General features: G+C 53.7%; 9 protein-coding genes across 9 annotated transcripts; 2 read left to right on the forward strand and 7 right to left on the reverse strand.

Moving 5' to 3' along the window:
* Positions 1-993: 993 nt before the first annotated feature.
* Positions 994-1,900, reverse strand: INS49_009942 (uncharacterized protein; the record flags this gene model as incomplete). The annotated part of the gene is made up of 3 exons (XM_043170669.1): positions 994-1,173; positions 1,268-1,699; positions 1,868-1,900. 3 exons carry the CDS (start codon positions 1,898-1,900, stop codon positions 994-996), a joined length of 645 nt encoding a protein of 214 aa, XP_043025234.1.
* A 1,145-nt stretch (positions 1,901-3,045) lies between these two features.
* On the forward strand, positions 3,046-3,750 carry INS49_009943 (uncharacterized protein; the record flags this gene model as incomplete). The annotated part of the gene is made up of 1 exon (XM_043170670.1): positions 3,046-3,750. The coding sequence occupies one exon, from the start codon at positions 3,046-3,048 to the stop codon at positions 3,748-3,750; it is 705 nt and encodes a 234-aa protein (XP_043025235.1).
* A 515-nt stretch (positions 3,751-4,265) lies between these two features.
* On the reverse strand, positions 4,266-5,833 carry INS49_009944 (uncharacterized protein; the record flags this gene model as incomplete). Its single annotated transcript, XM_043170671.1, has 2 exons — positions 4,266-5,519; positions 5,771-5,833. The coding sequence occupies 2 exons, from the start codon at positions 5,831-5,833 to the stop codon at positions 4,266-4,268; spliced, it is 1,317 nt and encodes a 438-aa protein (XP_043025236.1).
* A 1,441-nt stretch (positions 5,834-7,274) lies between these two features.
* On the forward strand, positions 7,275-8,342 carry INS49_009945 (uncharacterized protein; the record flags this gene model as incomplete). The annotated part of the gene is made up of 1 exon (XM_043170672.1): positions 7,275-8,342. One exon carries the CDS (start codon positions 7,275-7,277, stop codon positions 8,340-8,342), a length of 1,068 nt encoding a protein of 355 aa, XP_043025237.1.
* An 815-nt stretch (positions 8,343-9,157) lies between these two features.
* On the reverse strand, positions 9,158-14,065 carry INS49_009946 (uncharacterized protein; the record flags this gene model as incomplete). The annotated part of the gene is made up of 4 exons (XM_043170673.1): positions 9,158-10,269; positions 10,346-11,606; positions 11,654-13,482; positions 14,047-14,065. 4 exons carry the CDS (start codon positions 14,063-14,065, stop codon positions 9,158-9,160), a joined length of 4,221 nt encoding a protein of 1,406 aa, XP_043025238.1.
* A 3,527-nt stretch (positions 14,066-17,592) lies between these two features.
* Positions 17,593-18,487, reverse strand: INS49_009947 (uncharacterized protein; the record flags this gene model as incomplete). The annotated part of the gene is made up of 2 exons (XM_043170674.1): positions 17,593-17,862; positions 17,942-18,487. The coding sequence occupies 2 exons, from the start codon at positions 18,485-18,487 to the stop codon at positions 17,593-17,595; spliced, it is 816 nt and encodes a 271-aa protein (XP_043025239.1).
* A 190-nt stretch (positions 18,488-18,677) lies between these two features.
* Positions 18,678-19,309, reverse strand: INS49_009948 (uncharacterized protein; the record flags this gene model as incomplete). Its single annotated transcript, XM_043170675.1, has 3 exons — positions 18,678-19,028; positions 19,122-19,151; positions 19,217-19,309. 3 exons carry the CDS (start codon positions 19,307-19,309, stop codon positions 18,678-18,680), a joined length of 474 nt encoding a protein of 157 aa, XP_043025240.1.
* Positions 19,310-21,603: 2,294 nt separating this feature from the next.
* INS49_009949 (uncharacterized protein) lies at positions 21,604-22,192 on the reverse strand (the record flags this gene model as incomplete). Its single annotated transcript, XM_043170676.1, has 2 exons — positions 21,604-21,804; positions 21,890-22,192. The coding sequence occupies 2 exons, from the start codon at positions 22,190-22,192 to the stop codon at positions 21,604-21,606; spliced, it is 504 nt and encodes a 167-aa protein (XP_043025241.1).
* A 2,539-nt stretch (positions 22,193-24,731) lies between these two features.
* On the reverse strand, positions 24,732-25,848 carry INS49_009950 (uncharacterized protein; the record flags this gene model as incomplete). Its single annotated transcript, XM_043170677.1, has 3 exons — positions 24,732-24,893; positions 24,970-25,518; positions 25,591-25,848. 3 exons carry the CDS (start codon positions 25,846-25,848, stop codon positions 24,732-24,734), a joined length of 969 nt encoding a protein of 322 aa, XP_043025242.1.
* Between the last annotated feature and the right edge of the window lie 713 nt (positions 25,849-26,561).

A 26,561-nucleotide genomic window follows, 5' to 3' on the forward strand; every position in this document is an offset into this window, starting at 1 on the left:
GTGTGCTTTTTCTTCGTACTTTTGCTGAAGTCATTCGTGTCTGTTTGTGACTACCGAGGTCATTATGGGACCTGATATTTACTTCACAGAACGAATAACCGAACTAATCACTCTCAGTCAAACGTGCTGTTTGTACTTTAACAATGCAACACTCCAATGCTGCCAATGGAGACATGCCGACATGATACCCACTCGACGCGCCGCACTGTAGGCCGCCCACCGCAGCAAAGTCAACCTGGAAATAGCCTCCGGAGCACAATACACTGGGGGCCCAATGGGAGACCTGATAGTGCTGTACTACCTAGGTACTGTGGAGATAAAACAACCGCGTCCAAGTTTCGGTACTGTATACCAGCACCGGCGCTTGGGGTCAACCTGAGAGCGGTGCGATTCACCCGATGCGGAACCAAGTTCAGCTCGAAGACGCTATGGCTTTCGCCCTGCTGTCAGAAAAGTACGCAACATCACGCTGGACTGAATATGACCACATAATTCTGGGGGGGGGGGGGCAAAGTTCAGAAAATGTTTCTTTAACTCTCTTGTCATTTGATTCTAGGTCAGCAGTGCGACCCGTGAGTCGCCTCTTCAGCTCTGTCTTGTTTTCACCCCTTGCGGTTACCCAATCCCACATCGCTATGCAACCCGTCCCAGGTCCCATGATGGACTATCGCCTTGCTGCGTTCAAAAGCCCATTCAGTTGCTCAAGCAGACTGCCTTCCTCTTATGTATGCTAGCCAATATTTGGTAGAAAAGTTGAACCACGCCTGCCTCAAACGCTTGGTAGCGCCTCGGGAATGACTGGGGGTTTTCAGGAGAATAGGCGCCCATCTATTTCCAAGATAGACGTAAAACAAATATGCGCGCGTCTCGCAGCCGGGTTGGTGGGTGCCGGCTGGCAGGCCGCATATATGGCCCCAGCCGCCAACGTACGTCTGCGCCGTCTCGACCGCTCAGTCGCTCATCGCTCGCTCGCTCGGTCAGCGGGCCTTGTCCTCACGAGGACCCGTTGGCCTGCTTCGCCTTCATCTGCCTAGCAAGCTCGTCGTGCTCCTCGATGTCCTCGGCCTCCCAGGGGTAGCAGATCCACTCGTCGCCGACGGTGCGCGCGGCCAGGTAGCGGCCGCCCCGGATCATGTCGGTGGGGAGGGTTCCCTTCTTTTGCTTGTCCTTGTTCTGTGATTACCCGAACCAAAAGGCTCCCCCGTTAGCCCTTGCCTGCGAGACACAGTAAACGCGCTCGGGTGGGGAGGAGATGTTGGCGACTCACGTGCAGCACAAAGATGCTAAACTCGGTCTTGGCGTGCTCGCCCTCGAGCCCCAGCTTCTGCCTGGCGGCCTCGACGTCCTTCTCCAGCTCCTTGACGGCGTACTCGAGGGTGGTGCGGGTGTCGTCGACCTCGTCGACGATGAGGATCTTCTTGCCTATGAGGTTCTTCATCTCGCCGAGGCTGGTCAGGTCGAGCCACTGGGTGCGGGTGACCTGCTTGCCGGGCTCCTCGACGACGCCGTCCGTGCCGCCGAGGGCCTCGTAGAGCGACAGGCCGATGGCCTGGATGGGGATGTTGGGGCTCCCGGGCTTCTTGAGGAAGGACCGCAGGATGCGCGCGGGCACGTAGCCCCCGCCGCCTATGGCGATCATGAGGTGGGGCTTGAAGTTGTCGAGGATGTGGGAGGCGGACTCCTGACAGAGCTTGTGGACCTGGAAGTGGGAGGCAGACAGGAGTCAGAAACGCGCATCTTGGGGGCGTGTGCGGGTGTGCTCGCGCCGGGGCTCATGGTGGGAGGCACCATTTGGTGCTGGGGTGTTTGGATGTTTTGGTTGGGAGGCGTGCGCCTTGGACGCCTAGGGAGTATACGAGATACACACATCATTGTAGGTGACGTAGAGCTTCTCAACCATGCTGGGCGGTGGGTTGCTGCAGGTAGCGAGCCGTGGTCGAGTCGGGTGTATGCAGATGTCTCGGCCGCGTGCAAATGCAACGGGACGACGTGCGGAGAATAAGCAAAGCGTGTGGGTTGGTGGGTGGGTTGTCGTGCAAAGGGGACGTGCAGCAAGGAGGAACAAGAGACTATGCGATGGAGAGATGGGAGTATGAAAAAGAAACAAGAGGAAGTAGGGAAGGAAATCAACAGCCCAAGAAAATCTCCAGCAACAAAAAAATTCCAAGGGTTCCATCCATCCATCGCCTGGCTCGCTCATGGGAAAATTTGCCTGGCGCCAGTTCCAGTTCCAGCCCAGCCTAGTCAGTCCGCCGCCCAGGTCCGGCTGCTGGGTCTCCAAGCCAAGGCGTCGCGTGGGCAGGTACAGTCCGTTACCCCACGTGTGCTCTTGGGCCTTCATGCACGCAATGCAATGCAAGACTCAGACTCGGTTGAAGAACCCCGCAGCTGAGCAGTCCTGCCTGCCTAGGTAGGTGCCTAGGTACCTAGGTGCCCAGTCTAAGTGGGTGCAGCAGGCGAGTCTCACCAGCCACTACCTGGGTGCCTACCTAGGGAGGCATACTGGCCCGTCCTCTCTTGCGATCAGCAAGCGGTTTCATCTGCTACTGACATGATCCGAGGGGACTCTATGCTTCTTGACGACTTGAAGGAGAGGCCAATCGCCAGCCTGAAATCCATTAAGGTCCTCTAAATCGAGAGCGGCCAGTTATAGTGCTCGTCCATCTCCCGAAGGCCAATCCTCTCACACGCTATCAGCCAGACTCAATGACGGCGGCCAATGGGGCTCTCCTCACACTATTATGCCCGTCTGACCACCTGGGGCCTGGTTCTTTGATCGTCCGTCTCCCCGACATCGTGTATACCCTTGGAAACTTTTCTGTCGGCGACCCTTGGAGCCCTTGAAGCCGCCTTTGCCCACAGGTATCCGCCCACGACCCCACACACCACGGAGGCGGCCGCCCTCCGAACCGTATCGGAAGTCCCCAGCCCAGTCGAGCCCTCCTCGCTCTCGGAGCCGCATTCGCTGTGCGGACCGGGCATTGTGACCCACTCATATCACACACACTTCCGTATCCCAAGTCGCACAAGGGCCCGCCGCGGACAATGGACGGCGAGGACCAGGCCTCCTCCTCCGTCCCGGAGAACCTCAAGTCCCGCCTCCGGGACTCGTACGACGCCATCGCGGAGGAATACACCTCCTGGTCCACAAAGGGCGCCGCCATCCGCCTCTCGTACCTGGACAGGCTCCTCGACCTGCTCTCCCCGTCCCACAGGGACATCCTCGAGGTGGGATGCGGCGCCGGGATCCCCACGACCGAGAAGCTGCTGGCCAATGATCCCCGGTTCCGCATCACCGCCAACGACCTGTCCTCGGCGCAGATCGAGCTGGGGAAGAAGCGCCTGGGACTGGCATGCAGTGGTGATGCGGACCGGGTGACCTGGGTCCAGGGCGACATGATGGACCTTAAATTCCCGGCCGTGGCCTTTGACGTGATCCTCGGCTTCTATTGCATCCAGCACCTACCACGGGATGAGCAGGTTGTCATGATTCGCAAGGTCGCAGCGTGGCTTAGGCCTGGGGGCTACATGCTCTTCAATTTCCCCGCCGAGGAGAGTGAAAATGTGGTCATGACGGGGTGGATGGGTGAGAAAGGCTGGGTCTACCACAGCGGCTGGGACGCTGATAAGTACAGGCAGCTGGTCAGGGAGGCCGGCCTGCAACTAGTCTTGGACGAAGTGAAGCAGGATAATGTCAAAGCAGAGTTCCTGTGGGTTATTGCCAAGAGACCCGAGGCTGGAATAACTTAGCTTTTCGACCTAGATTGTATAGGCTTAATATCTGAGGCGAGATTGCCCCAACTGATTCTAATCCAGTTGAACAGTGAAGATAAAAGGAGAAAAACGCAGAATATTGATCAAGGCCAGCAAATTCTACAGGTAAAATGACGAAGTCTTATTCATTGGGCGAATACGGCCTATAGAGCAAGTCTATGCTTGGGATCTAGCTTGGACAGCCGGTCCTTCAGTCCGCATCAATCCCTCTCATCCTCTATGCCTCCATTCTGCAGCCGATTACTAGAAAAATGCAGTCTAAGTCATTCTGGAAATTTCTAGGAGCTCCTGCTTCCAAAACCTCCCACTATCAGAGACCATTTCGAGGGTGTCGTCACCCTCGTCGTCAATCAGCTGTCCCATACCGAGCTTTTCTTCGGAAGTCCTCAAACGCTGGTCGAGCCAATGAGTTTCATCAATCCGTCGGCCACCGTTCCTCAAGTCAGCGCCCACTACACCTTGCTCATTTTTGCTTGAGAAATTTGGTCCCATCACTGTGGAGACTCGATTTCGAACATCCACCACCCGGAGAGAGCCTGCACAGTATCGCGGATCGGCCCTTCCTGGCCAGCCCCCGGGTCAGACTTGTCTAGGTCCATCCTTTCGCCATTGGAAGTGACGTCTTCATCTTCGTCAGCCTCAAGAGGCGGGATGTTTTCGTTCAGGTTGGCAAACTCACTTTGCATGGCGGGCTTCAACCCGATGGTGAGGGTGTCCTGTGCCCCGTCAGAAGTCCCTGGATTGTGAGAGGTAGTGGCAAGAATGCCGACTGATCCCGCAACCATTGTCGCCTTGTACTCGTGACCGTTATCGTCGACCGAAACAGGGACAGAGGCAAAACCTGCGGGCACTTTGTCCACATCGACGGTAGGATATGCGACGCCTTCCAAGACCGGGTGACGGGCCGCCTTTGCTTTCCCCTTTTCATCCCAGAAGCAAAACGCCGTCAGCCAGCCCGAGAGATAGTCTGTGCCGCTGCCCAACCTGTTCCTGTGCACAATAGTATTCCAGAAATCTAGGGTTTCCGTACTAGACGGATCTGAGAAAGACCGGACCATGCGACGCAAGATTGGCCGAAGCATCGCGGCGAATCGCTTTGGTTCATCCCCAAAAAGGTCCAGCTTGTCGAGCCGACTCAGGATGTTCTCCCAATCTTCCACACAGCCAAGTAGCGTCACGGATGGGAGACCGCAGAAAACCGTCATGGAGTAAGAGAAGTATTTCTGCATGGCGCCCATGAATAATATGGATCCGACTACTCTGTCAGAATCTGTTGTAGTTGAGAACGCAGGCAAGACCCAGTCCTTCAGTTCGGGGTCGAGGACGTTCTCGCCGATTCTGTCGCCCATCTGGACGGCCAGGAAAGCAAAGTCGGCGACATGGTGGACGGCCTTCAGCTCCTTCTTGCCCTCATGGGCGACGAACAAAGACCGCAGGTCTTCGGCGTGCGCGTTGATATAGAAGCTTATCTGCGTCAGGATCGCGAACCAGATATCCTCCGGGCGGATGCACAGGTGGTGATGGTGGCTGTAAGCATGATATGCCGCCCAGACAAAACCGTTTTCGGATGGCGTGATGTGATCATCTCGGAACTGACTGTCGACGAAAGATGATTGCACGAGGCTTTTGCAGCTCCGATGCTGCCTTGGTGCGGCCCCTCGCAAGAGATCCTCGGCTGAAGAGCTCTTGGGCTTGTCCCAAGCTGTGGCGGGATGATCGACAATCCTAAGACGGGCATTTCGATTCTGAACTTGGAGAGCACTGCTGTGTGTAAAAGGGAACTGAGTGCTTGTATGCGTCAATGTGAGCGAGTCACTTCGAGAGAAAGAAACCCGAGAAGGCTTCGAGAACCAATTCAAGTTGTGACATATGAGTTGGTCGCAGTGCTTCACCGGTCGAAATGCAGTTGAACACTTGGGGGTGGCTGTGCACTCATATTTGTAGAAACACTGTCTCTCGTATGGTGACTGTGCAACGTTGATGTGTCTTGGCTTACTTTGCTGCCCAAGTCTCCATGATCCACCTTGATAATCCACGATGCCCCCGGTTGCCTGGACATCGACCGGTTGATGAGTCACCATAAATGATAACACGATGCTAACAAGATCTGCCATACAAATTTCGGAAATGGCCATCGGGGTGGTGGAGACCGTAGCGCATGCATATGTGCCGTATAATTAGTTGGCAGGAAGCTTCAAATCTGACTACGAGTGCAGCCTTCACGAGATATCTTTGAGGGTAACATCTCATATCAGAGATGAGACCCATGTCGAGATCAAAGGTACACATCGAAGCGATAGTTTTAAACTATGTGATCGACCTGCGTCTAGACAAAGCCGCCCTCACCGAGGGATTCTGCCGCCGATGGAGGTCGAGCAATGTTTGTGTCTCCTACGAGTATATCGAGATCTGAAGCCTTCTTTCAAACGCGCACAGCAGAGACTTCGAGCCCGGCTGGATCCATGATTCCGCTCGCTGTCACGTCTGCGGCCTCTGCTGCCTTCTGACGTATGTTTGAAGACAGCGGGGTGGACATTGCCCATCTCAACGCAGCGAGTAGGCCGTTTGTTGTGCTCCCCACCATCGAGGTGGTCACTCGCCTCCCACTGCTGAGACGTGATAGACCATACGAGCTGCAAGGTCCCCTCATAGGTACTCGGACCCGCTGGCTACACGGGGAGGTGAACATCCGCCCGCTGGCTTACTCGGCACAGCTCATTCCCCCGGGTTCCATGCAAGCAAGATGCCAAGGGTGCGGTTCGTGACATTGGAGAAAGATTTCTGTATGTAGATACTCAACGTATCACCCAAGATGATCCCAGTCTACGGGTTAAATCCTAGATCTCCGCCTTCCAGTTAACTTGAATTGCCTGGAAAGATCAGTCCCCGAGGCTTACCGTGGGCGCCAGTGGAGAGGACCTTTCTCATTCTTCTCGGTAACCGTCCTCTTTACATGTAAAACTTGATACTGAATTGATGGTCGCTCTCAACCACAAATTGAAGTTCGCAGTCTTACTGTTCTCAAGCAAGAACTCGTGGGGTCAGTCCGTAAGTCCTCAAATGCAGGAGAATCAAACTATTGGCATTGGGGAAAGTTGTAGCAATGAGTTCCCACTGGCATGTGCACGCTTATTATTTGGGATGAGGATTGTGCATGTGATAGAATACGGCTTTGTTCTACTGCACACCTAGTTCAAGTGGATGCTACTGCACTGGACACCATTCCTTTGTCCTGAGCACAGTCCCTTCCACTGGCTTCTCTGGCAAAGTTCACTGTGACTGAAGCATTTTCAGACCCCATCTTCTCTGCAATATGAAAAGGAAAATGGTTCTAATCTGTAGGCCATATGGAAGCCCGCCATAACGCTTGGACATCTTCCAACTGTCACGGCAGAGCAAAACTTGAAGACGTTCGGTTGCCTCCTCCTCCTTCAGACCCAGACCTTTCCTGGGCATACTCCCATGATGCCTCCTTCTCCGATCCAGTCAACCTCGCGCGGATGACCAGAACCGCCGCCCCGAGTGGACCCATCGCACTTGCTCCGGAAAACATTCGACCCGAAGGCGGCTTCGTGACGGCTCTCAGCAATGCCCCAATCAGCGGCAGCGACGAAACAAAGATCATATACACCCTCCGCCACGGAAACACCCCCCACAACGAGGACTCCCAGACCTGGGGCAAGCCCGTGGCCTGGCGGTACCTATCCGGCCTGGCGAAGAACTTCGACCCGCCAATTACAGCGGACGGGGTCTCCAACACCGATTTGGCCGCCCGATATCTGAGCGAAGCGATGCACGCTGAGGCAGCCCCGCGACCCCTGGCGATCTACTCGTCGCCGCTGCGGCGGTGCATTCAGACGGCTGTGCACATGATTAAGCAGGCCGGTCTGCACTACCCGAGGCCCGATGGCCGTTTGCCTCCTATCACGCTGCACGTCAAGGAAGGTTTACGCGAGTGGATGGGATATGGCCATAATCACCAGTCCGACCACAAGGGAAGCAGGGCAGAGATCCAGGCGCTTGTCGAGCAGCTGAGTTCCGAGCTGGGTATTTATGTCGCCTACGAGTTGGACGTGACGGAGCAGGAGGACTTCCATGACGAAGTCTACATCAATGTGGACCAGCGCGTGCGTGGCGTCCTGGACGACATCTTCAGCAACCCCAACTCGGGAGACTGCGTGATGCTGGTGCTGCACAGCCGCTGCAACAAGTCGTTCCTGCGCGTCATGGGCCACCCGCCAGCGGCTGTCGACAACTTCGAGATGGCAAACTGCGCCGTGCTCCCGTACCGCGTCACCAGGCGCATGTTGGACGACGAAGAGGTCGCTCAGCGTGTGGAGTACGAGTATGACCAGTGGCAAAGGGATCAGAGCGAGGCTGAGGCTAGCAAGAGCGCGAGACACTGGCAGGCCGTCGAGGACGTCAGGGCCTGGGAGAATGACCCGGGATCTTGGCACCGGCTGGAGAGCTTGCGGGACCTTTTGAGATTTTACCAGGGCCACAACGATCCAGCGGCAGGCGATGCCCTTGACTTGCTGGAGGAAGATCTACACCCATCACAGACTTGAGGGAGATACTCCTTTTTCGCAGTTACGGTCGATTGTCATCCTCTTCTCCATCCAGCAGTGGTTTCTCGCTCATGTATCGGAAGAATGCAGGGGGCGTTGTGAGGAGGAAATGGACTTAGAGAGACAAGGCCCAGTGCCTACAAAGCTTAAAAGCTGACGGAGTAAAGCGAGGGCATGGTACAGAATTCCTAGACATAACATCGGACTTGCCTTGAAGCTTTGTCTGATGATTCTCAGATGGAACACCTTGCAAGATACTCAAGACTTGAACTCCCACGGAAACGGTGGGTTACGTGGACACTAATACGAATAAAAGACTACACCTATGCCATTGTTCCTCGCTGGTCCATAAAGCCACCGTCACTTGTTAAAAGCAAGACCAGCATTGGAAATGTTCATATCGACATTATACTTACACTATGGCGGCGTGAACAGAAGTCGGTGAGCTGCGAATACAGCGTTTCATGGCCAGAAATAACTCCCAATCGGCTCATCTTACTCCAGATGAAAGATTTAGAAGGGAAGGCATGATCTTCGTACCCGCAGACATCCCAATCCCAGCCCCAAAAGAACACCAAATGTGAGCCTTTCTCGTCAGTTGCCGTGGTGGCAAACATGAGCCTAAACCCGCCACCGGCCACGCATCACGGAATGACTTGAAGTGATGTTCGAGTCACAAATCAGGAAACGATAGCAAAGAAGCAAAGTACAAAGCAAAGAGAACAGATCAACCAGTGCTCCCACCGCTGCACATTTGTTTCCAGTCAGATCTTTTTGACTCCGACACCCGTCCAATCCGCTGTTCCTCGTCAGGACTAGATGAACTCCACAAGATCCCGGAATTCATCAGTGAACCCTGGCTCAAACCCGTCCCATTCTGGATCCTGTTGCAACTTCATGGACAGATCATCATCCTTCGTGGAAGAGGAGTCAAGTTCCGCTGACTTGCGGACAGCACTCGCGTCAGCATTGTGTGCCAAATGCCTTCCATCTGACACAGGGGGCAGGATGACACTGCCTTCGCCAAAGCTGTCCCTAGGTGGTGGCAGTACACATTTATCTGAGAAGATGTAATTCTCATCTTCGAATTCTTTTGCCTCCGTCGCTGTGTCAGGTCCTTGCTGTAAAGGGGCATGACGCGTGGTGGAGGGCATGGTTGGCGAAGTGAAACCATCGTTTCCCGCCCCACTTGCCATTTCGGAATGATCGGAGGATTGACGCACAACGTTCGCTCGGGATACATCAACATACCTCGCCATGGTTGGCGGAGCGTCTAAGGATGACTCTTCCCAGCTGGATTCATTTTCACGGCCCTCATGCAAGGGGACGTTGGCGAAATTCCCACGCCGCTTCTTTGGGACGCCCATGGTACCCACCAGGGAACTGTGTGGACGGAATGGTTCTTCATTGCACTCATCTGTGGTCACACCGTCAAAGACCGATTCACCTGAAAAGTTGTCGGTACTGTTGCTTTGGGTTTTCAGGAGTTCAGCCTGCAGGGGATTCGTCCTCTCGCCAACATCAAAGCTCCGATCTTTGCCAGTGTCTCTGTTTTCAACTGGCAAGGCGAAATCATCCTGCAACGCATCATCGGAGAGACTTGCGAACAGATTGTCTTCTTTTTCATAAGATCCGTCATTAGTGATGGGTTCCTTGGCTCTGTACAGGCTGCGGTACGAGCTCTGACGATCGTCAACATGAGCGCCTTCGACTTGAGTCAGATCGAACAAGCCATCCCCATCCAAGTCGAAGTCGTCGAGATCCATCAGAGGGCGGTCCTGCCTGTTTGCAGTAGCAGATTCCAGTGGCTCCCGCGTCAAGTTTTGGATGGACGGTCTGCCCTTTGGTATGGTTGTTTTGACTTTCTTGGTCGTTGACTTTGAGGTCAGCTTCGAAGCTGGATCAGCGACGACGATCTCCTTAAGGCCTGCTTTTTCTCTTCAAACTCGGGCCTTTTGGCTTTCTGGGCACATCAAGACCTTCTCGGCAGCACCGATGCGCACAAGCTTTGCCGTTGCCATTTTTCAGCCCGGCATCAGCGCAGCGATGATTGCATTTGAATTTGCCGTTCGGGAGTTGAACCGGCTGCCATGGGATAGTCTCCTTTCCGCTGTCCTGGGAAGATGCAAAATCGTCTTTTTGTTTCGGGCCCCGGTCGTCGATGCGATTCTTCCTGTCTCGATTCATCATAGGCCATTGAAAGTCGACGTCTGAGTCTTCCGAGATGACAAGGCATGCTTCGCTTTGATTCCCTCCCTCTTTTGCGATATCCAACAAGTCATTGTCGCCAATATCATCATCCATCAAGGATGCCGCAGATCTACCAGTCGTTTGCGAAAGCTGTGGTGTTGGCTCCCTCCTTGACGGAAAAGCAGATGCTGGTAGGCCGTGCTCCAATCTTCTGGTGACAACGGTGCCGACGATGTCCTCGCACGCGAAGTAGCAAATGACCTCATCCTTGACGCTGCTGAGATCCACCTCAAATTGCAGAGACAACTTGTGCTCATCCTCCTCCTTGAACTTCTTCATCGAGCCTCTCCACCAATGCGCCAGGACACCCTCCGAGGTTTCGGCCATGAATGTGACAGAAGGAATCTTGCCACGCCATTTTGGCTTCCCTAAAGAATTGGAAAAACCAAGAATAGCATCGATGCGAGCTACGGGCTGCTTGCCCGAGTTGAAAGTCCGTGGAAGCTCTGCCGAAATACGTGCTTCAAGGGTTAGGCGTGGAAAGTGTGCCAACTCATCAGTCATTTTCTTGCCGAATGGGGGATTTCGGCTCAGAATTCTTTCGATGTTGCTGGCGCCAGCTTCTGCCAAATCGTGCACTGTTGTGATGCCAGAAGCAACAAACTTTCGCATGAAAACTGGGCCGAGTTGAGGTACCTGCATTAGTTGCATGGACTTGCCCTCCCAAGCCCTGGCTGCCATGGACCGTGCAAGATCGAGAGCTACCCGACAAGTGACTCCATCTAAATCACTAGCTTTGCATTCAACGACCGCGCGTACGAGGCGGTGCATCCTCTCGAATAGAAGACCCGTGTCCAACGTAATCTGCCTTCGAACAACTTCTGGTACGTCGGCCAAGTCCACACAACCCAAAGCCGCTTGCAGGAGAAGCGACGCCTTGTGTGCCATTGTGTTTACTGTCTCTTTGATTGGGTAAGCGATGAAGGGGTTTTTATTGAGTTCGCGGAACACATCACGTTCGTGTGTTCGCCAGCGAAAATCCCTGAATTCGTCTGCTTCACACACAGCTGTCAACTGCTTTCATCAGCCTCAGTCGAAAGAAAAGTGGCCTGAGAACTTACGACTTGCTCCATTTTGGCTGCTTGAGGGATCTGCAGGATCTTTTGCATAGACTTGAATCGAATGACGTATCTCGACATTGCCCGGCCATAATCAGTTGAATGAAACGTAGCTTCGTCCGTGACAAGCCCGGTCTGTTGCAATTTGGTTATGTCTGTTTCACAAATCTTTTCAAGCCTGTCATCAAGCGGATCGGTGAGGAAACCTGTCTGTTCAAGTTTGTAGTAAGCTGGGTGGCGATGGAGCCGAACAGCCAGAAATGTTCCTTTCAACCACTCCTTTGCCTTCGATACATCCTGAAAGGTACCAAGGTTGATCTCGGAATTTAGGTGCTCGATCAAGTTCTGGTGAAGAGTACTTTCTAGAATCTGCTGACCAGATCCCATGTCTTGATAGTGCTGCTTATTTCGTGCTCTGGTGAGAATCACAGCAACGCCGCTGTTGCCGAATTGTGGCCTGCCGGCACGCCCCAGCATCTGCATGACTTCCAGGTCGCTGAGCTCGGCAATTGAATTCTCTTGATACGAAGTGGTACCTTTGAGCACTACCATGTGGCATGGCAGGTTCAAGCCCATGGCCAGTGTGGAGGTGGAGCAAATGACACTGAGACGGCCATCAAGGAAGGCTTGCTCAACAGCTCGCCTGTCTTGGGTATCGAGACCAGCATGATGAAACGCAACTCCGTACCTCACAATTTCCTGCAGTTCAGGGCTGATAACCGGAATCCGTTTGGTGGGTTCTGACCACGGCCTTGCTTGAGGTTGGCGCTCATTCCACTCCTCAGCCAATTTCTTTGCTGAGCTCTGACAACTCTTACGGGTCTGACAGAACACCAGTATTGGTTTTCGCTGGGAATGTTTGGCGATATGAGGATACAATTGTTCGGTCAAGAAGGTGTCGAACTGGTAATCGTTCGTCCTGCTGTCGAACCCGTACACGAACTTTTGTAGCTTCACAGGACGGAAGTCTTCTCCGAACGTCGCTCGGCGAGCTGGGATCTCTGTTCTGGTGTGATCTCTACCGAGCCATTGGGCAACATCATCAGAATTTGGAACGGTTGCGCTCAGAGCGACGAAGCGGACATTCGCGCCGCGGGTCTTCATGCGGGATACAACCGCCTCAAGGGTTGATCCGCGTGGCTCTTTGAGAAGATGTACCTCGTCGATGAGGAATAGTTCGACCAAGTCAAGCAGCTTGCGATGATCTGACCAGCTTCTGGTGACAGAATCCCATTTCTCTGGGGTTGTAATGATGATTGTGGCCTGGCGGACTCGTCTCATTTCAGCTTGCGAAGTGTCTCCCGTGAGCTCCGCAACTTCAATAGACAAAAGTCCAAATTTCTGTCTCCAGTCATTGGATCTCTCTGTGCAGAGTGCTTTCAGTGGGCATAGGTAGACGACCTTGAAACCTTCGTTCCCTCTCATGTGCGCAAGTCTGCAGATTGCAAGCTCGAGTATTGCTGTCTTTCCGCTGCCAGTTGGCGCTGAAACGACAAGATTGTCGTTCGTCTGATACGCGTCCTGGAAGCATCTCGATTGGACGGCGTTGAAGAGATCATAGGGGTAAATTTCCCGGAATCTGTCTGGGAGGACATCTCGGGGGCTGATCAAGTTGATGCCATTGGCGATGGGAGGCGCATGGGCAAGCTCTAGAGACTGAGAGTTCTTGGCCGACGGTGAAGGAAGGGTAGGCACTCTCAATGATCCTGGAAGGTTTTGTGGCAATTGACGGCGGAGGCCTGCTTCCGCTGCGGGACTTGATGATGGTCCCACGGCTGCTGGGGAAGAGGAACTCGTCGCTGTGATACTATGCGCCGTCGAGCCGGGATTTGCTACGCATACCAAACATTAGCAATCACATTGACAGTTGACAAGAATAACAGCTACTTGCAGTGATGTCGAGGTGCAAATTTCTGCTTCACCAGAAATGATTCCCGAGACTTGGACCTTTGCAATTCCCGGGATGGCTGTCTGGAAGCCTGCAACGACGCCGAGTGACTCGAGGAAGGTGACGCGTTTGTTTGCACCGTCTCATGGAATTTCCACGCGGCAGGCTGAGGCTCCATTGCTGGGGAATAGAGTGTTCGGGTCGGAGCAGCCCTGACATCCGGGTTTGTAAGGCTTGAGGGAAGAGTCAGTCTAGATGACGACATGGTCGGCGCAGTCGAGAACGCAGCTGATGACAAAGAGCTAGATGGTGGAGGTGGAAACCGCTCTGCTGCGAAAGGCAATACAGCCGGTATTGGCGACACATAATAGTCGGATGCCATATATGAGCCTCGCACTTGTGATGGCTCATGGCCTGCTAGAAGTTGACGATCTGCAGATTTGTCAATCTAACATGTCTAACCTTTCCCACAGCCTCTGATAGCAATGAATGTGACTCTAGAGCTTACCAAAATCGTCCAGGTCCATTTCTGTCGGTTGTTGAACTGCCACTTGATGCTGCCAACTATTTGGAAGGGTGCGGTGCTGTGTGTTGCTGCCAGGCGGACCTGCGGCAGACTCGAGGGAAGCTGGCCGTTGGATCATTTCCCGACCAGGTCCAGATAGGATTCCCGCTGGCATTCCCAAATGAGAGGAAGATGCCGTGGGTTGCGTCTGTTGTTGATCTTGCTGCGAAGCAGCAAGCTGTCTCAGCAGTTTTTGGACGTCTGGGCCCAATCCAGATATGTCTTCCGCGGAAAGCCGTAGATTGACCTCGCCTTGGCCATCATGGATGGGGGGCATTCTATTTGCCGACATTATCTTCCATCTATTGCTCACTTTAAGCGTCTTCTGGAGGTGCGTGTAGTCGTAGAACGATGTTGGACTGCTTGCGCACCAGTTTGTACCGCGACTGGATTCCCGCGCACCAAGAACGAGTGGAATACTGGCGGATTGCTTCCTTGCGAACGACGAACGATGCTTCTCTGCACGCGACGTGAAATTGCAATTCAAACAGGAAAAGATAATGACGGCCGAGTCGGCCGAGGCAGCTGTATCGTAATTGAAACGGCGAGAGGATGCAGCTGGCCTGGCCTGCACGGACTGGCAACTGGTCTCGAAGGAGGACAAGGGACTGCGGTCCCACCAGGAAGACCAAGAAAGTCAACTCTTCGAAAAAAAAGGTTGGCTTGAGGTACTTGTCCAAGTCATACACAATGGTAAGTGTTTTACAAGAAGGAATAAGACGGTATGTGCAGTCCTCGATACTCGGTGCCTAAGGAGAGAGCGAAATTGATCGCGGGAGAGACATCAGCAGTCTAGAACGGCCGGAAAGGGGGCGACGAGGTGGCGGATGGCTGCAGGAGTCATTGCTCAAGCTGATAATTCCGAAGTGTCGTGCACTTGATTTCGAAATCAGGCAGCCAGAGGTTCCTGGTCATTGATACTGCTCCGGCCGGCCTCGGAAGGAGACAAGGCGGGAAGGTGCTGCTACGGTGTGGTCGTGAGGAAGGAACGTCACTACCCTAGCTACTCTGACGGTCCTAAAAGGCCTTGCTGACGGTGGGGTCAGTTGACTATCAGAACAAATGCAATGAATTGTGGTAAGTGTTGTCTTGATAGACATCAATTGTAGTGACGGCTCGATCATCTCGCGGCTGGTGTTGTCTAGCCACGTATCTTCCGATGGATGATGGTTCAGTGCTGCCTCTGCCTGTCGCACGACCGAGTGTCTGATTTGCCCTCCACCTCACCTACCCGAATATTCGTCCTTCGAATTGATCTGCCCCTGAGTTTGGAATAGTTGTGAGGTCAGAGTTTGACTGCGCTTATGGTGAAAGGGCGTGAACCTAAGAGATTTCCTGAGTGAGCTCTAGAGGCTTGGCTCGGTTAAACTTGCCCGGCGCACAGAGACACCATGTATCGGGATATGCCAGCAGCCCGGATCCTGAGACCATTCGACCAGACTACAGGCTAGATAACCAAGCCGAGGGTCGAGTTAGCCCTAATGTTACTCACAATGATTGTAATGCCCGGGATGCAGTCCGAGTTTCCATTTTCATAGTCAGCTGCTCCCGGACTGCGGCAGGAGACGACTGGGGTCTGATGATTGCGATTGTTTGTATTCGAAGTGGGCGTATGGCTAACTTTGTGGACGAGTGGCCCCCCATTCACGTGATCCCAGTGACTGCCATACCGACGAGTAGCCACCTGCTAATGCAACCTATCTTGCGATGGATCCGACAGGGCCTCTTCTCTCTTCTTCAGCGCTCGTTCTGACCTGATTCGCTCCTGTGTTTCAAGGTCCCATGTTTTTGCCTGATGTTTCCGGCTTCGTTCAAGTCTCTTCAGCTTTTTCTTCTCAGCTTTGGTCGGAGGAAGTTCCTTCTTTGGTATCTCAGAGTATCCGATTTCCTCCAACTTCTTCAGCCTCTGTTGGTATTTTGGCCCCAATTCAATTGTTATGCTCTTTGACACCAGTAACAGTAGGCAACGTAAAGTAAAGTGTGCATCGTTACCAGCTGAATGGAGGTTGTTATATGTGCATTTGAGTTCTTCAAGAACAGTACGAAGCGACCAACGAAGCTTAGAGGAAAAGACCTGAGAAGTGATTGCCATAGTATCGATAATACCAATTACTGATTTTGGTAAGTCGAAATGTAGGTATTGCAAAACTCGTAGGTCATTTGCAATGTCATGGCCAATAAGGATCGTAGGTCTTGCCTCTGGAATATAGGACTTGATCGTAGAAACTATATCCGAGGAAGATATCTGGGTTGTCTCTCCAAATAAGAACTTGATTGCGGCCGAGCTGAAATATCGTGATTGCGATGGTCCCGTGGCAAAATTGAATGTTGAGATGATGTCTTTTGGGCGAACTGTAGAAAGGTCCTGGGTATCAAGAGTAGCAACGCCGAGTTGAACTGGAATGCTAGGGCCTGAGTCCACGAACTGGCTGGCGTTCTCGAAATCGATAGATACAAACACCACTGGCACGCTCGGGCCGCTTGTAGAATCAGGTGCAGCGTCTGGGAACGGAAGTTCGAAACACTCTCTGGCTAGGCGTAGCCCATCCGGGGCGATGGTGTATGGAGAACGCATATGAAATGTAGCTTGAGAAGCGGTGGAAGTATGCCACAAGTAGAAAGTGGTATCAAATGAGCTACCGGTCGGAGGTCCTTCAGACCTTATCAATAGAAAAACTTTATCGATAAGAAGGTCTTATCGATAAGGGGGCCTGCTGACAGGTTGTGCCCCTTGACAATAGTCGTCGCTGAAGTGTGTGGGATTGGTGGTGCCAGGCGTTGCAAATTGACTGTATGCGAGATGACCGGAAGTTTGTCGATCACGATCGGGTCTTTCTATCGAAGTGTGCCCGTACCTATTCCGCGCTTGTGATTGTTACGACGTGTACCGCAGTCTGAACGCGTGGGTGGATGGGTTGTTGTTGAAGGAGAGAAACCTCGTGGTTGGCGGGGCCGGCTAGGCAGTTGTCTGGGGGCTTACCTAAGCTAGTCCACAGGATCCAGTTGGGATGTAACGTGAATGTATATTGAAGTGCTCGGCAGCCCCTTTTATTAAAAAAAAGAAAAAAATTGGTGACTTGACAGCAGGCTGCAAACAAATCCTTGATGGGAAGATGTGGAGGAATGGTGACAGAACAAAAGAGATGAAAAAAAGAAGAAACGACACCTACGGGATTCGAACCCGTGCGGGCGGGTGATCAACCCACCCACCGGACACACTAGGAGGTCAGCCCACTGCCAGTACCCTGGCTCGTCAAAGGGACGCAGCAAACTGGGTATCTATTTATCGTGACTTGTTCACACTCTTTGTGCCCATTTCCCCCTTTTAACATGCCCAAGATCAGTATACGATCCTAACCGTGGCGGCGAGCCCATGCCCCCTTTTCTTTTCCCGCCCCGTTTTGTTTCGTCCACTCGTAATCGTCCACCATTGTCGGTGGTCCACCATCAGTATTGACGTATAGTAATCTCGATCTCGTCTGTTCGACTCTATTCGTCTCGCGCCTTGCCTCTAGCAGATGGGACCCTCGCGTGGTGTCCCAGAGGCGTCGAGGGTCTAGAAGTCGACAGACCGAGAGACGAAGCGGAATCCATCGGGTTGAGCAACTTCGTGTCCTCCGGTGACTGCAGTCTTGGAGTTGAAGCGATGACTGTCTTCTCGTAGCCGACGATGCTGATAGGTGGGGGCCGGCCGCGCTTCCTGTCAGGGCCACTGTACAGCCAGGTCGAGAAGATCACCAAGGCGGTTCCCAGGATAAACTGCGGGGTGTTAGAGATCTGTCCTGGGTATTCCCCTGGGGGAATCGAAGGTGGGAGGGGGCTGTGGAGGCTGCCTTACCATTGTCGAGACCTGGAAGCCAAAGAACCAGAGGCTGAATATAAAGCTGACCACGATGCTGATGCTTGTAGCGAAGTTCTTGGCGATGTTGTCCGCGTAGTTGATGCAGAGGCTTGTCAATACACCCCCAATGGCCTGGAAGACGATCGCTGTCCAGACGATGGAGTTGTAGCCCTCGAAGAACCCGTGCTTGGCGATGTCGTCTCCGTCCTTCATGATCACCCCGAAGAAAAGGGCAGGAAAGAGGCTGTAGAATGATAGCTGAATGTTCCGCGTCCACACGGAGACAGGCGAGCTCGATTCCTTGAGCACCTTCTCAAAGTACACCCCCGTCAGCCCAGACAGTACGGCTGCAACGAGAACCGCGGACAATCCAAGGGAATAGTTCATCTTGGGGCCCAGGTCAAGGTCTTCCTCAATGCCTTCATATGTGGCTGATCGCTTGTACAGACTTGTCGCGCCTTCGGCAAAACCGTCCACGGCTCTCTTCGAAAGGTGCCGGGCCACATCGACCGCACCACCGGCAGCTTGCCCGAGCTCGTGCATCGATCGCGGGAAGAAGTGGTCGCTGTAGTCGTGGATAGATATATTGAAGGTTCTTTCGGGTCGGTGGGCAAGGAGACAATAGCGACGCCGATGGTGAGGAGGATGACAGCTGTCCAGCGCTTGCCACTAAGGGGTCGGCCGAGGAGGAGAACGGTGAAGACTGCCGTGGTGAGAATCTAGGTCTTGTCAGCTACTTTGCGCCCGCGCGGCCACGTGGGGACTTGCGACGCACCTTCAGCTGGTACAAGACCTGAAAATGTACTGGATCCAGGTTACCCAGAGCCACGTACTGCAGCGTGTTCTCGAAGGTGTACAGTGTTGCCGGGATCGCCAGTTTCCACCCATCGCCGCTGAATGCCGACCGATATATCTGCTCGAAAAGTACTGTGGCAGGAGTTTGGGGCGCAAGGCTCCTCGAGACGTCGTAGAGGGCAAAAGTGGCGGAGATGGCGAGCTTGATGACCTCATTGAGGAAGACTGCCGTGCTGGTGAAGTATCTGTGGTCTCCCGAGGGTTGCATTATCCGACTGTAATGCATGATCTGTGTAGGGAGACATGTTTAGCCAAAGGACGTGTATGCACAACTCCGTTGCCGGTCGCTGTCGGGCTCGGAGCACGAAGGGGCGTAACGCACAAGGATGAGGGCTGAATTTTGGAAGGTCAACTGTAGCAAAGTTCATCAGCATTTGCTCCCAAGCAGATACGGTGCTTGCGGAAGTGCCTGCTCACAGTAATGAGCGATGCCTGCTTCATGGGCACCCCAAAGAGCGTCGGACCCCCCTTCAAGGCGCCTCTGGCCTGGGGGGCATCGAGTAGAGCCATGATGGATCCAGGCAATGATAGGCACTGGGTGGCACGTGCAATGATGATTCGAATTCTGATGTCGTTGTGCAATGCGATCTCTTCGGGTCCTCGCGACAAGAAGGGCGTCTGGGAATGGTAGAGAGGGAACTGGTGGTGAAGAGGCTCAGTCCAAGAGATGTGCCCTGATATTGTGGGCCAGCAGGTGGGCAGGTCGACGTCAAGATCGGCCTTGGAAGGTGGGCAGCGCAGCACAGCTCGAAGCGGCAAAAAAAAGAGAAGAGGGTCCCGTTGTTTGGCCCGACCCTCCAGACCCTTCGACCCCAGGTCCTGATTCCAGATTTGGAGCTGGCAACGGCAGGGCAGAGGCCAGGCAGGGGCCAATGCGGGCTTACCCCTGATCCTACCCAAGGATTTCGACCTCGGGAGATACACCCTTGGCTGCTGATCAGATGTGACCGCAGCAGTTGTGACTTGTGATGGTGGATGGATCGTGTCGCCCCACTGACGGTGTCTGCTCAACCTGAAACTTTCGCAGGAGACAGGACGATATCAAGACACTATATGGCGTTTGTATTATGAACACGGTGAGTGACACAGCTGAGGTCAGGAATGGAAGATTCCAAGGGGCGCTAGCAAGAAACACGTAGCACAGCTCACTGGGCTGGACCTTGACAGGCAAGCATCGATCAAGAGCCGGCCAGTGACTCTAGCAGCGGGACTAGAGCTGATCTGTCGACCATCACGTCAACAGCGGCAGCCGGGCCGCTTGTCACTCCTGATCGATGATGGATTTTGCGGGACAGAGAGGCTGGTGATGCTAAGCAATGAATGAGCCGTCATGGCTGGGCCCAGCCAAGTCGGCAGACGGCCTCTCAGCCCAGCTTGACTTCCACGTAGGATTAGGAAAAGTGCTGCTGCAGAGCAAGGTCAGGTGGCCCAGCAAGGACTGGCGGTTCCCAATCAATCCAATTTCTTCTGCACTTCATTTCAATTCTGCTGGTGGTTGTTTGCTTTTGGCTGCTGTATGACGAAAGAGGCTGCAGGCCCCCAGGGGCAGACTGCATTTGGAGGGCCTCCGTACACCCATGCGCGTCTGAAAAAGTTAACCAGCGTCTGGGGACAGTATCAGAAAGTAGGCACACAGGAGCCGAAAACTGTTAGCCATTCGCGCTAGTCCTATCATGCACGAGTGGATCGCAGGGAACCTCTGCCCTCCTGCCCACCCGTTCAGCCCCAGCCGTGACCACCACCAGCATTTTTACACGAGCCGCTACAATCCAGCCAGCAGCACAACAATCTCGATTGATGTAAAATGCTGAGGCATGACTTCTTTTGGCTTCCTTAGACGCTCCTCATTCCCATTGATTCTAACTCCACCAGCATACGTCCAGAACTGGGACAGCCCGGCCTGGGCTCACCGCAATGTTTTCAAGTCTAAAGGATCGAAGCCGGGTGTCGAACGGCGCGTAGTCCACCATGTAACCACCCTTTTCCCCCTTCTCGGGTCCGGCCAGCGGGCTTAGCCCCAATCGGCACCTCGACCACACCCATAGGAAGGTCATGCGAGCCTCATCATGCACGCCATTCGAGAGACTAGCATTTGCAGTGCGGTACACTACCGAGAGTAGTGGGCCTCTCTCCCGCAGACAAAGGAGTTCATCACGGCATACCCCATCATAGCTCTCAGAATCATCGAGCTCGACCCCCGGGCCAGACGACCAGACGCTGGGCCTCGTCTAGGGGTCTGGCCGATGTCACCCCCTACGTCCGGAGGGAGGCCAGAGCTGGTTGGCCGTCGCCTCTGGCCCTGAAACCTGGCGAGCGCTCCCGTGACCGGGTCCGTCTCACCATGTGCGGGAGATCCACAGCATCCGAGAGGCGGCCTTCACCCACCAACCAGCGCGCCCACCTTCTCGGCGCGGCAGTTTGCGGAGCGCGGAGAATCGCGGCGACCGGAGATGTCGGCGTCCTGTAACCTCGAGATGGCGCAAATTTGGCCCTGGTGCTCGTCTCTTGTGGGTTGAACAGATCGCGAGTTCGAAAAGTGATGAAGCAGGTCAAATGATTTTGGTTCAGCGACCACGTCCAAGAATATTCATTAGCTCTCAGTAACTATCTGGGTCACCCATTCCCCAGTCCCTCTGGTTTGTCTGTGAATCAACATTGCCAGCCATGGTATCTCATCCTCTGTCCTCAACAGGTCGTCATTACTAGCCCCTGGCTATCGTCGAAAACACTGTCCAACTGAAGTCCCGAATCACAGATCCGGCAACTGGTACCCGTCGGTCCCTGGTCCGCCCGTTTGGCTGCATCTAAGCAGCCGTGATGGCACCGTCGAACTGAACGTTGGTCGAGGCGTTTCCAGCCTCAGCCTCGTCCTGGGAGATGTTGTTGTCGAGCTTCTTCTGCTCCTCGGCAAGCTTGTCGGCGACATCCTCTCCTTGCGCGGCCTGAGCCTCCAGCTTCTTGATGGTCGCGGTCAGCTTGAGGACCTTGTTCTTGATCTTGCCGATCTGTTGTCACCGGTGACAATTAGTATCGTTACACTCATTCGGGAATGCGCTTTGTGGCCAGCTAGGACCCGCAGAGTCTACTCACCTGAAGGGAGTCGGCCTCGGCTCCGGTCGCCGCCTCAATGGCAGGGTTGAAAGCCTCCTTCTCAGCATCGTTTGCAACCTGGTTCACCGAGTTGAGGAAGTCGAGATCCGACTGCTCAACCGTGCTCAGGTCGGCAGGGAGGCCAGACAGCGCCTGCTCGGCCTCAGCCTGAGCGTTGCCAGCGGTGCCTCCCGAGATGGAGATGTCGTTGAAGGTGGTGTCAGCGAAGACGGCGCGCTTGCCAATGGGGCTAGCAGAGGCGACGGCGGCCAGGACGGTTGCGAGGATGCTGAAGGACTTCATTTTGAATGAGGGTATTAAAGTTCGTTGTTTTGAAAGATTGGATGGATGGAACAGTGAATGGAAGACTGAAATATCACAGCGCAGCTGGAAGAGAATGGGATGAACGGTGTTCTTGGACTGGTGTGATGATGGATAGGACGAGAACTATGATCCGTCAAGCGAGCGATCACGAGGATCTTATAGAAGCTTCGCAGTCTTGTCGGCCTCGCCCATAATTCTGGGACGACCGATACGAGAGGCTGAGAATTCATGGCGTGCACTGCAGTGGTTGCATACGGAAACAAGATCGGGGGCTGATAGATCTTGGCTGCGAATCCGAGACGAAGTTGAGGCGAACTCACGACAAGGGTAAGGGGGGTAAGGGCAACTCCTCGACTCCTTCAACCTGAAAGCCATTTGCTCGCTTACACGGCTCGGTTGGTCCCGTTCAGTCGTCGGCTCCGACTTCCACATGGAATGCACGCTCAATATGCTTGATTGCAGTTAGCTTTATCCACTAATTCTTGGCGAGTTTGCGGGATCGCATTCTCGTCACCAGATGGTGCACTACTATCGCCATACGGGCGGCATTGGAAAGCCCCAATACTGGCGGTGTTGTTCTGTTCTGAGATCGCCGTCAATGTTTTGGTACAGTCATTTGGGAAACCCGCCCCAGATTTCCCTTGCCGTGGTGATCACTTCATTGAAACCACGAACTTTTTTGTCGCGGAGGGTTCGGAGGCGCGGTACCGAATTATTCGAAGGTGTGGCGTTCAAGCGAGAAAGATCCACATTTAGATATCGTGCTCGACGAGACCGTCCTGTTACAATATGGGGCGCTTGGCTTTGCTTGGCTTTCAAAGTCTCCTAGCCTGTTGAGCCTCAAGCGCCCACTAGAAAGGGATGACATCGCTTGGCGTCTGAACCACTTTTCCCCAGAGCGTAATTCTGGGGCCTCATCCGTTAAAAATCAGGATGATTGGAGGAAACTTTCATGCATGTCAGCCTGCCATGCCCCTCTTTCGGGAAGTATAGCTGCTCTTCACGAAGGCGCGGTTTGGCCCCTGGTTCCAGGCGTAGCTCGGAATATCTCCGCTCAGTTTGGAGCTCTCCTGACATCAGGGCTGTGAGACTGGTAGTGACTGACTTGGCTACACCAGAATGCGCGCGGAAAATTGACCTCGCGTCAGGAGCCGTGGATGTCTTTGAACGAGCCCCTTCGCCTTTTCGGTCGACGATCCGCTTTCCCGACCGAAGGCACTGGCTCCTCCACCAGACACAACCAAGGTCCGAGCTGTTGGCCGTTCCTAGGCTCCATGGCCAAGGGTAAGATATCTGCCGGTGAACTCCTCAGCCGATCCCTGGCGGCTAGGGGAAGTTGCATGTGCTCAAGAATTGCTGCTCGACAGTGTCGTTTCCTGATGCGCTGGACCTCCTTGTGAGAGCAGGCGCCGCAACAATGAGCTGTTCACGCATGGAATCCAGAGGTGTCGGACAGCACATACTGTCATTGGCGGTTACCTCTCTGAACTACAACAGCTCTACCGGCTAGAATTGAAACGTAAGGACTGCCCGTCCCACCCCTAATTGCTGGGTTATATTTATAGCCGGCTGGTCCTCGTGCATGATTGATCCGACACCAGAGGGCTCAAAAGCCACTTTTCCAGGTTCATCTTAAACATTGAGTCCTTAATAAATTAATTCTGAGGAATGTAGCTTTCAACCTTCTGTAGATAGAGCCTGCTTGCCTGGGTACGGTCCTCAGTGAGAAGGACAAGGATGTCCGTAAAAGACTCTCTTGAGTCGCGAAAGCACCCGTCGAGCTCTGCTCTTGTCCAAGACGCGTGACTCTACTAATTCCTTTTCCAAAGGCGGCTCGAACTTAACATTATCCAAGCGAGAATCAAAAGGATGTCGCCAAGACAGTGCCCCGGGCGTCCAAGCCACTCGGACATGTTGCGGTCTCAGGTTCTTACGAAGGACTGCAAAGCTATGGCTTATAAAGTGAAGTCGTCAGTCTTCCTTTTCCGCCCTATGATGAGCTAGTCTGACCATTTACCCACCAAGGTCCTCTGCGCCAGGCAGACCCACACGGCGTGACTTCGGGAAAAGTGAGCTCTGCTAGATGAACTCTATCAGACAGCATCGAGATCTTTCAGCTTATTGCAATGACAAATCCATACCACGGAACTAAGAGATGTGAATGAGTGTCCCTGGCAATACAAGGACAGGTTCAAGTACGGTATAGCAAATGCACAGAGCGCAAAGATCGAAGTGATGGAGTGGAGACCTTGACACCAGCCTTACATTTCGTTTTGGGAGAAAAAGAAAACATGTTCGCTAAAACAGCAGTACGCAGGGGACTCGACGTATTCACAACTAAGAATGCAAGATTCAGCGAGCCAGCTTCACAAGCGAGATATATTAGGTTAGAACATTAATGTTAGGGCTAATTTGAGCCGGTAACGCATTCAGAACACAACTATTTTCCTATCCTCGAACAATCCATCTGCTGGGTGCTGGGTACCCAAGACCTTTCCGAAACGTCGCTCCTTTGCCGCTACTTGGAAGTAACCTCCAACACACCAACTCCTGATATAGTATTCTCATCAGCGGCTTTGACCTTGGTCCCATCAGCAGTGCTCAGCACGACATAGACCTGTCCAGTAGGAGGTAGCAGTCCCTTTGTGGCGTTCCCGGCGGGGATGCAACTAATCTGGTACTGCAAAGTGTCCGAGTCAGCTTAATCCTGAGATTTCGGACAAATAACAAACAGGGTAGGAATTTCTTCAACTTACGTCCTTGCCACCCGGTGCGATTGTCGCAGGCACATAATATGTGTCCAAGCCGGAGTAGAACACGGCGTATACGGGCGTCTTCTCCTGTGCCAACCCAGCACCCTTCGCATTGGCGTACGCACCAGTAAAAGTCACGGGCGACTTGCCCGCTACGTACGCCTTCTTGCTCGGCTGGACTGTCAGTGGCGGGAACGCCTTGAACGGCAGCGCCGGCGTTCCCGGCGCGAAGCCGGTGATGAACCCAGCGGCCAGGCTGTAGACCGCGTTGAAGTCCAGCGGTGTGTCAAACGGCTTGGGGAAGGGTGCTTGGCCAAGGGCATCTCTGACGTAGGACGAGTGACGCGATTCAACAGTCAGGATCGAGCCTGCTGCAGTCAAGTAGGCCTTATTGGCGATAGCCGCTGCCGCACCGAGATATGCAGAAACGCCGACGCCTTCGAGGACTGAGGCAAGCTGCGCAAATGATTTGGCATCCTTGCTGGGGAAGGCAAAAGTGGGCTCCTTGATGGCGGCAGAACCGAGAGCACCTGCGAGGAATGAGACATGTGTCTACGGAGTATCAGCAAAGCACCTAACCTGCAGGGTATTGCAATCTGGGGACTTGGCACAGCGGCGGCTTACCTGTTCATCAAAGTATATCTCCTTCAGGTTCTTATAGAACTCGCGAGAGAACCCAGCCTTGCGGAAGTCGCCTTCGGTGTAGTTCGCTAGACCTTGCTGATAGAACTTTCTCTCGAGATACTCGAGTGTCAAGGCATAGTTGAGGATGGTAACGTCACCTCCTGGAGGCGCATCAAAGTTGGCCCGTGGCTCGAGGGGAGCGGAGACAGAGGGCGATGACAAGGTCGCGAGGACCATGAGCGCTGTGGGGAAGTGCATGATGAATTACTGTGTTGATCTGAACTGCACTACTCTGCAAGTACTATCAAGTAGTTGCTCCGACTCTCCAAGCCCAGTTCCATACCAGAAACGGCGACCTCTTATAGAAAAATGAGCTCGAGGATCAACAGTCAGAGTTCCTCAAGCGAACAGCATGGGACTCTCACGGGACAGGCAGCTTGTCGGGCTCGGATGCAGCGCTATCCAGCTTGTAGCTTCTCCGCAATAGGCATCAATCCGTCATAGAGACTATGATGCCATACAAGGCTACGTTGAACGACAGAAAGTCGAACCACTCATGAAAGGTCTTGGCCGAGGAGTTGCTGAAGTGCGCTTTGCCCCAGGCTTAGCGGCACGGGCGGCTCACACCGCAGGTAATTACATCGCAGACTGAAGGTCATTTCACGGTCATGATCGTCGGAAGCATCACGACGAGCCTCCCATGGATGGAAGCTGATGGCGTTCGTATTTTCTCGTGGCGTGGAGCCAATGCCGGAAGCAACTTCATCCATCAATAGTCAGAACCATACAGATCATAGGCGATCGCTCCCTTTTTAACCAGGAGGGGCGGCAGATGGGTGAAGCTTTCGTGTCGGTACCCAGGCGAAGCTACCAGTGGTGCTTCAGTTGCAAATTTGGACACTTTGTCGGGATCGGCGCACTGCCAATTCTTTCCCTCGTCTTCTTTGACGGGAAAAGAGCTTTAGTTGGAG

This window comes from Diaporthe citri (genome assembly GCF_014595645.1).
Source record: "Diaporthe citri strain NFHF-8-4 chromosome Unknown scaffold_4, whole genome shotgun sequence".
Lineage (NCBI taxonomy): Eukaryota > Fungi > Ascomycota > Sordariomycetes > Diaporthales > Diaporthaceae > Diaporthe > Diaporthe citri.